The sequence below is a fragment of the Trametes versicolor genome, assembly GCF_000271585.1.
Source record: "Trametes versicolor FP-101664 SS1 unplaced genomic scaffold TRAVEscaffold_7, whole genome shotgun sequence".
NCBI classification, from domain to species: domain Eukaryota; kingdom Fungi; phylum Basidiomycota; class Agaricomycetes; order Polyporales; family Polyporaceae; genus Trametes; species Trametes versicolor.
This window is the reverse complement of record NW_007360327.1, coordinates 1,334,057-1,343,365: the sequence shown is the minus strand read 5'-3', so window position 1 is coordinate 1,343,365 and position 9,309 is coordinate 1,334,057. Positions and strand designations below refer to the sequence as shown.

General features: G+C 56.0%; 3 protein-coding genes across 3 annotated transcripts; all 3 read left to right on the top strand.

Annotated features, from left to right (window-relative positions):
- Nucleotides 1-3,322: 3,322 nt before the first annotated feature.
- TRAVEDRAFT_99481 (uncharacterized protein) lies at nucleotides 3,323-3,601 on the top strand (the record flags this gene model as incomplete). Its single annotated transcript, XM_008041524.1, has 2 exons — nucleotides 3,323-3,388; nucleotides 3,446-3,601. Coding segments are annotated over 2 exons (222 nt in total), but the record flags the coding sequence as incomplete, so codon positions are not given.
- A 1,408-nt stretch (nucleotides 3,602-5,009) lies between these two features.
- TRAVEDRAFT_125350 (hATC-domain-containing protein) lies at nucleotides 5,010-5,763 on the top strand (the record flags this gene model as incomplete). The annotated part of the gene is made up of 3 exons (XM_008041523.1): nucleotides 5,010-5,177; nucleotides 5,254-5,400; nucleotides 5,455-5,763. Coding segments are annotated over 3 exons (624 nt in total), but the record flags the coding sequence as incomplete, so codon positions are not given.
- Nucleotides 5,764-8,077: 2,314 nt separating this feature from the next.
- On the top strand, nucleotides 8,078-9,057 carry TRAVEDRAFT_48603 (uncharacterized protein; the record flags this gene model as incomplete). Its single annotated transcript, XM_008041120.1, has 3 exons — nucleotides 8,078-8,237; nucleotides 8,300-8,587; nucleotides 8,792-9,057. 3 exons carry the CDS (start codon nucleotides 8,078-8,080, stop codon nucleotides 9,055-9,057), a joined length of 714 nt encoding a protein of 237 aa, XP_008039311.1.
- Nucleotides 9,058-9,309: the final 252 nt, after the last annotated feature.

Genomic DNA, 9,309 nt, shown 5'->3' with positions numbered 1-9,309 from the left:
ACCATATAAGGCAGGCGCCTTTCGAAATCCTTGAAAATGCGGCCAGATCCCCCTGGCGAGTTGCAAGCTGCAAGTGAAAGTTGATAGTTGATAGTGAAACCTCGGCTAACTGAGGTCGGACTGAGGTCGTACTTAGGTCGCGCGCAGTTTCACGATCAACTACCAACTACCAACTTGCTAATCTTATCTAATGGGCGCTTCTCTTTATCTCGCCCCAGATTAATCTCGTTGGCATCTAATCAACCTGCCCCAGACTCGGACTTCTGACACCCCTCCCTAGGTTTTACCTTCCTCCACTGCAAAAGCAATATCTCAGCAACCATAGGTCCTGTTGGCTTCATTCTTTTTGTGGGTACTTACCTGAGGCAATTGGATTATGTTTGTACAAACACTGTGATTGATAGATAATAAACTTTCGGTTATGTGGGGTTTTTTATTGACTTTGGAAAGCAACAAGTACTATCACGGACCCGGAGTTTGGACAGAACCCAGAGTTCGGACATTCCGACATTAGCCTCCCTTCCTGACCTCCGATAATTTTGCAAACTGGCACATTTATATATCTGCATCTGCTCTACTATGCCCAAAAAGTTCGAAGGATTTGGACATGGTAGAGGGTCTGATCTTTGAAGTACAATGTTGCGAGGTCAGGTTTTTCTGTGTGCACACCTCGACGCTCTTCCGCATGATCCCGGCACTGCCTATGAAATTTACTGAGGGTGTACAATATGAGTAACTATGTCTTATGCACATTTCTCCGATGATGTCCGGTTTGTGTAAGGACGGGGAGTTGAGTAGTTTAGTGGGAGGAGGTACAAAGTGTGACATCCGTGCTCCGGCTACTGTCCATGTTGTAACTCCCATCTACGTGATGCTAAGTATGTGAAGGCTTTGGAGAGCAGGGTGTTATCAAGCTGTACATCGGAGTTTCAAACCGGCAACGGTCGGCGCAGTGACATTGCATTACTGAGCCGCATGTAAAGCTAGTAGGAGTCGCCTAGAATCACAAGAGCTGCACAAACAACCACGCAAGCGATTGTCCGTATGTGAGAGCGAGGGAGAACAAAGGCAAAACACGAGAGAGTCGTCGAGGGGCGAAGTCGGGGGCGAGCGCACATGGGTGCGAAGTGAACACGAGGGTCGAAGTCGAGAGGCGAGAGGCGAGAGGCGAGAGGCGAGAGGCGAGAGGCGAGAGGCGAGAGGCGAGAGGCGAGAGGCGAGAGGAGCACTCGAAAATGAAAGGGAAACCGAAAACTGAATAATAGAGGCATAAAGCCCGCGTATAAGTACATGAGGGGTGCAGGCCAGAGTGAGTCCGTACGTCGAGACAGGAGGCATCGGCGTCGAGAGCCGCGAGCAGATGTAAAGTACAAAGGGGCGGGATGGCGCGCGACACAATCACGTGGAGCGCGGGCGCCACAAGAAACTACTGAATGTGTCGATCCCGCGCGTCGAATGTGTTGGAATCACGATGCGCTGCGATTCCGCACACGCGGGATGACAAAGCTGAGGGAAATGAACAGGATACAAATATCAGAAGCGAGTTGGGACTGCCGGAACAGGCATGAAACACGCGGACCGCTGACTGAGCCCGCAAACGCAGCGGCCTCGGACTCGCGAATGAGTCGTCGGACCGCGCAGCACCGCAGGCTGCGCATCATTGGGGGACATGGGACAAAGATATTTGTTGGGCAATGCGGGGACCCAAAACAGTGTCTGAACTCCGGGTCCATGATAGTATAACCTGTGTATGTGTAACCTTCATTAGGGTCCGTCAAAGTTGACGCTGCGACTTTTGCTGCCGCTGCCGCTGCATCACGTCTGCTGTGAGTGACATTACGTAATGCCCCCGGTCCGGTATGAGCAGTGCTCGCGTGGCTGGTGAGTACTGTGCCCCCTCCCCACTGTCGCACAGCTGCTAACGCGTGTTTCAGGATGAGCTTGTGCATCTGACCGAGTGCCCCACCACTGTCTGCCGCCTTGCGGACACCCTCTACTGCCACTTCGTGGACTTCACGGCGGGAATGGGCGACCTGCCCACTGAGCACACCCCTGACTCTCCGTGGATCCACCAGCAGTAGTGTTGCGGGGTCCAGTCCGAGGACCGCAGGGGGACCGCAGGGGGACCGCAGACAGGACCGGAACCGGACTGATGAGGACCGGACTGGCAGGCGGTCCTTACAGGTCCTGTCCTTGGTCCCGGTCCTAGGTCCTCTATTCCTTCGCATTTTTGCGGACCACTTTGAACCGCTCGGAACCGGTCCTGGACTGATCGAATAGGACCAGTTTGGACCGGTCCCTGCACTCAGAGAACACAGCAATCAGTCAGCCGCCGAAGCCGCGCCACAACTGTACAGCTGGGTCCCACGGCTGTGCAGCTCTACCTGGTAGACGCATTTTGCACATTTCGGGAAAGTCTCACACCCAGGACTGGAAACGCGCAAGCTTCGATTCATTCGCACATCAACACTCTATCTATGGCAATGGGGACCCGCAGCGGCGTGAAGAACAAGGACGGCCCCGTTGCATCCAAAAGGAAGCAATCAGAAGTCGCCATTTTGAGCAGTGACGAGCTCGTAGTGGCGCCGAAGAAGCGTTCAAAAGCTGCCGAAGGAAAGCGCTCGGCTCGTAAGAAGGCCGCAGTCGCTGCCGAGGTGGTCGTAGTCGATGGAGGAAGCAGTGCGGATGACGGCGGAGCAGGCAATGAGCCGGAGGTGATTTCTGGAGATGAAGAAGAAGTTGTCGATGGCGAGGAGGGCGATGATGACGCTGCCGAGGGGGATCAGTCGGGGGCAGACAACGAGGTATGCATCAACAGTCCTATCTTGTACACATCAGCATTCACCGAGCTTTCAGGACGATACTGAGCTCGACATACCGGATAAGATCACTCAGAAAGTCGATCAAACCGCAGATCTCCTGATGATCTTCTCCGGGAAGGTGGATGTGCGCTTTAGGCCGAAGAAAGGCGAGGTCAAGGTGGTCCGGGGACGTTGGTGTTTGATATGCAAGTCAGTACTCACCAATCTGAACGTTTCTGAGAAGGTCAATAACCGTGTTGCTTGCTAGGGACGACCTGAAGAAGAAGGCTGCCCAAGGGGGCTGTGCGGGATGGTACAGCGGTGGGAACTCGACGTGCCAGCGCCACATTGCGTCGTCCCACTATCCAGAGTATCATAAGAGATGTAAAGCAGCTGACGTTAAGGAGTCGAAGGCGGCGACGCCGAAGAGTGTCTTGGAGGCGTGTGCAGCGGCGGCAGAGAGCAAGAGGACTGTGAGCAAGCAGGGTACTCTTGATGGTGTGGTGCAGAAAGTGGAGACGCCCACTGCGTTCTCGCGCGTGGGCATAGCAGACGCCGTCACCAAACACGTCGTCTGCGGCGCCCAGGTTCGTTTCTTCTGACACATTCGCCCTCAGTGAACTCATTTGCTATCCTATTCAAAGGCTCTACTCCTCGCAGATGAACCCACTTTCACAAATTGCCTTGTCGTCATGCGGCCAAAAACGACGAAAGAAGACTTGCCATCGCGTACGACCGTGCGCACGCGCATTCAAAACAACTTCGTCGACCTCTTGAAGGCTCTCGAGGCGGCAATCGAGGCTGCACCTGGCGATATCTCAACTAACTTCGACCTCTGGATGGAAGAGCACACCAGCATCGCGTTTTTCGGGATGCTGGGACAGTGGATAGACGTCTCAGACGCAGGCGAATGGTCGCTTCACGCCGCCGTCATCGCAATGCACCAGGTGCTGGGAAACCACGGTGGTGCGAACCTTGGCCGGTACTTCATCAAGTTTACCGATCGCATCGGGATCACCTCAAAGGCAGGGGCGAACAAGGTGAGCATCACATCCAACGTACTGCCGCATACACGCCTCACACGTTACTACAGCTGGGGCACGTTACGACGGACAACGCGAGCAATAACACGACCGCCACGGAGCAGATCGCCGCCATCCTGGCCAAGCGCGGTGTGAAGGATTGGGACCCAAAGTCCCATCAGCTCAGGTACGCCCCGGCCGTTCTTGATCAGACTTCTTGATAAGCACACTGATCACTCTGCCGTAGCTGCCTTGCGCATGTAGTACAACTCAGTATCGAGGATTTCATGACCGCTGTCACTCAGGTCGGGCTTGTCGAGAACAAGCAGGCAATTTGGGATTATGATCCGATGCTCGCGGAGAATCGCGCCGTTGTTGGCGGCCTCGACATCATTGCAGTCATTCGGACATTGGCCATCAAGGTTCGTGTTGAGTCTAGTATGTACGCATCTCGCTAACCATCTAGTGCAGATTCAGGCATCCCCGCAGCGCAAGGAAGCATTCTTCCGACTCCAGAAGCAAACAGGCGTCGAAGTGCCGCTCGTTATCCCCCTCCATGGCAACACACGCTGGGGCAGCGCATATGGGATGTGCGAGCACGCCTTCCAGCTGCGTGAGGTAATCTTTTCGGGTTCGACGTGTATACCTGGTTTTGACATGTTAATTTTGCAGGCCATCGACTCCTTCGTCGCTACTGCTGAAGCCAAGTTCGGCCCGATCACCGTCATCCGACAGAACGGCAAGATTCAAAAGAAGATCCCGTGGTCAGTGTTCCACCTCGAAGAGGCCGACTGGCGACGCGTCCAGTTGTGTGTCGATATCCTCGCCGTAAGTGCGACATTTTGGTTCTGTGACTACCTTACTAACCCATCACCAGGATGCGAATAGGTACCATCAGCTGTTCTCCTTCGAGACGCTGCCAACGATCCACCGTGTCATCCCCGCACTCGAATCGCTCTGCACACGATGGGAACGCAAACTCGAGGACCCTCAGTACGAAATCTTCCATCCCGCCCTTCGCCACGGCCTCGACAAGCTGGGCAAGTACTACAATAAGCTCGACAACAGCGCCGCCTACGTCTTGTCTTTAGGTATCACGTTCACACTTGTCGCCCGCTTCTGTCCATGCTGATATATTCCCCCAGTTCTCCACCCTTATTACAAGCTCTCGTACATCGAGCAGAAATGGGGTGGCGCGGAGGAGCAGCAAGCTGAGCTTGACGCGGGTAACGAAGATGCAGTCAACTGGACCGAGTACGCGCGCGAAGTCATCAAAGATAGTGTGAGGCATTTGCGATGCTTTCGCGAGACGTTCACTGACCGCGCGCTTGCAGATGAAGTATTATTGGCCGCTGTGACTTCACCAGAAGGCGGCAGCCCACGCCGAAGAGGACAGAGGCCCCGAACACGATGATGCGGCTGCCGGGGAGTCGGATTCCGAAGACGAGTATGATCGAGAGCGCATGCGTCGTCTTCGCACAGAGGACTCAAACGGCTGGAAGGACGAACTGCGGCGCTACCTCGAGGACCCGGCGTTGGGCATCAAGAAGACGACCGATACAGTGAAATGGTGGAGTGTAAGTCCGAACCGTTGCAATTGTGAATCTATCATATTCTGACCGCCTTAACAGGAGCATGCCAAGATCTATCCAACACTCGCACGGATGGCATTGGACATATTACCTATCCCCGCGTCGTCTGTCGCTGTCGAGCGCCTTTTCTCGCATGCCAAGCAGGTGTCGACCGACAGACGCTCTCGTTTGGGTCCGGACTTGTTCAAGTGGCTCGAATGCTTGAGCCATCACTGGAGACCTCAGATAGTTGACTATGCTAGACTGAACAGCCAGGAGATCGAGGACATAGACCTACTGGAGTATACTGGATTCTACGAGGTGGAAGAGCTCTTGCAAGATGATGAGCTCGATGTTCATGTACTTTAGCATGTTTATCCAGATCCTGTATCCCAATGATATCATATGCACCCTCAGAGCTATCTAATGCTGGCAGTCACTACAGGGAGTCTGAGCTCTTTGCGAAACGATGAGGAGACACTCCCCCGTCTGCCGTGCAATGTGCACAAAAGGCGGCTCGCACGGGCGCCTATTACGCTTCGTCTCTTCGTTCTGCCTCTCACCCACCCCTCGCGCCAGCCCCCGCTTATGCTGCTCTTGCACCGCGCTACCCTATTCATTGCCCACGCCCATAATCCGCCCGCCTTTCTCTGTGCTCTCGTCAACCAACTCAGCTACTGCTGCGCGGCCATTCACGATGGAGCGGTCCACCAGAACTAGTCAGGACGCGGCACTGGATGTTGCGGGTTGGGTCGAATGAGACGGGCTACACGGGTGCATGGTGCGTCATCAGTACCATTGTGAGGCGTTAATGACTTACGAAAGTAGTCCGTACGCCCCAGCACAGGCTCTCTCAGCTGCCCTACCTTTGGCGCCTTCTTTGCTCAGTGGGCCCCCCTTGGCAGTCCTTTCCTTCTTCGTCTATCATGTCCTGCCTCTTCAAACCACCACCACGCGACGTCTGAAACCCTACAACATCCAACTAGTCCACTCAGAGAGGACTGATATCTTGGTAAATATGTACGATCTCCCTCGCATCTCGGTGGGTGTTCTATTGACACATTTGCTAGCATCTTCAACCTCCTCACTGCTCGCTACATTACACCGTCAAGATAAGTCCACATCCATGATGACGTTTGCCTTGGTACGCACATCACACTCCCGTCGACGACCCGCGCCCACGCTCATCGCTCCGGTCGCACTTTCATCGTGCACAGGCGCCTCATGTAGCGTTGGCGGCGGCCCCGCTGTTGGTCATGGCCGTCGCGCTGTGACAACGCTCGTGCAGTGTCCCCTCCGTTGGCTGTGGCCATCGCGCGATGGTGTTCCACGCTCATTTTCGCACGCATACCACACTCCCCTCGGTGTGCAGATATCTGCACTCCGCACACCGGCCTCTCTTTCATCAAATGTACGCATCTCAAGTTGGCTGGCATGCAGTCTCGCACTATTGGCCAAGGTCATTGCGCACGGATGTATCCTTACCCGTATATACAATACTTGTCATCTGTCTGCGCACGCCCTGCACCCCCTCAGCACCGTGTTTCCGCGTTCTGCGGTGTCCCGGGTCCCTATGTAGAGTAATGCCGCTGTCCTACCCCCGCGTTCTGCGCTATCTTGCCCATTGTGTCACATACATGCTACTGCTGTAATACTATAACTGTGAGCACTATTAGCTATGTGCTGGGCATATGAGAGGACTGGTCCTAACCTGTCCAGGGACCGGTCGGGATTGAGCCAGGACCGACAGCGGTCCTGGACCGGTTGCAGTCAGTCTGAGGACCATGGAGGACCGCGGTCTTGGTCCGGTCCTCCCAGCATTGCACTGGTCCTGTCCCGGTCCCGGTCTCCGGTCCTCCAAAATGGGGCTTGAAGACCGGACCGGACCGGACCCCGCAACACTAACCAGCAGTTCGTTAAGGCTTGGGAACGCGTGACGGTCCCTTCATTGGCCATAGGCTCAGTTACCGCACCTGCCGCGGTGTCGCCACCGCAGTTGTTGCCCCAGCGGATCCTCCGCTCGCCCCCCCTGTTGCCACTGCCGTGCACACTGCACCTCTGCCGCCCACCTCCGTGCCAACCCACATCTCTGTGTGTATCTGCGCACGAAGCCCCGCTGCCGCAGACCAAGCGTCCAACAAGTGTCTGCATCAGTCTGCGACTCCTGATTCTGCAGCGCCACCGGCCAAACAACCGTGGTGAGGGAGTCGCCGCCAAACTGCCCACGCAAACACCATCGCTTTGTCCTCACCCAAGACACCGCGCCAACCGCCAAAAGGCAAAGGCAAAGGCAAGGAAAAGGGGAAGGCGAAGACCGTCAAGCCCGAGCATGTACCTTCCAGGTCAGAGTCTGAGGGGGAGGGCCAGCCCATCGTGCCGTCCTCCAAGCGGACGTTGTCATAGAAAGCAGTCCCTGTCGAGAAGAAGGCTGGCAGCCGCCGTTCTAGCAAAAAGGCGGCCACCAGTGAGGCACATGCTCCACGGGCGCACTGCTCTGGCCTCCCTCTCTTCTCACCCCCGGTGTATCCGCGTGGCGCGCAAATCCCGGACACGAAGATGCAATGTGTACGTAGCGCTGCCTTTGCAACTTTGCTCCTTGTCTTCGTGCTGACCTTCTTCGTGCTGACCTTCTTCTTCTTCCTAGTGTACTGGCTGTCGCGGACATGACCCCGATGGCACCCCCATGAAATGCATCATGCGTGAAGGCCTCAACTGTTGTGACCGCTGTTGGTATCAACACCAGTCTTGCAGCTTGGTGAAGGCGGTCAAGGTGGCAGGCGATAGGGCACTAATCCAACATGTGGGGTACGTGGATTGGTACCGGGCCAACAACTTCACCTACGGTACGGCTTCTGCCCGCCACATCCTCTGTTGCCAGTACTGATCTTCTGTCCTTTTAAAACAGCGGCGCCCCCAATTGCCCGCGAAGTCTTCAAAATCTGCCACATTCGCGACACTCCCCACCTGATCCTGACCTGGGTGATCGACCTTCTTACTGAGGAGCTGGGTTTTCCGCCAACTAACCTGCTCCCGCCGCTCCCTTCCAGCGAGTCAGCCACCACCACACCAGAGCCTATCGGTTCCGTGGCTGAGGAGAAGGAGGAGGAGGAGGAGGAGGATGCAGAGGGCAATGCGCCTGTAACGACCCAGGATCGGGTCGTTACGGGCATCGTACATCCACGAGCCCAGCGCCGTACGCGCTGGGCAGAGATAAGATAATGATGTATTCAATAGACGTGTGCGGCGTGCGGGTATTCGGAACCCGCGCGCCTAGTGCGGGCAGCCTTTCTACCTGCCCCACTATCCTACGAGTACGCCAAGCCTCAATAGAGCCCGGACCAGAGTACTTGCAGGAAAGGGGCAACAGATTGCGCCCCCCCATATGTGAGTTTTACAGCGCCTGCCGACTCTGAGTCCTCTGACAATGATTACATCGACAAAGAGCTGGCTCCGTCCGCGGACAACAAGCCCCTGGATGCGGACATGGTGGATGTGTCCTTCAAGGCTCCTATCGCGCAGCCAGCCGCTCATACACCCTCTGTTGCCACTGCTGTTCCCAAGGCTCCCCAAGAGGCTCCTGCGTTGGCCTTGCCACTCCTGGACACCACCAAAATTGCGCCCAATCGTGAAGGGACCCTGTCCCAAAAATATGTCACACCATGACATAGCCAGGCACTGCAGTGACCGCACTGCATTTCTTGCATGTGCAACAGTGCGGGCATCTCTCCACTCGCGACGTGTTGCAGCGCAACACGTTCTCTCCCACAGACAACTGCAGACGACACATTGCGCACCCTCCCCTGTGCACCCTCCCCCACGTACCCTCCCCTGCGTGCCCTCCCCGCCACATGCCCTCCTCGCCGTGCCCTCCTTGCCCGGCACCGTCCATGCGCCCTCGTTGTGCCCTCCCCGCCA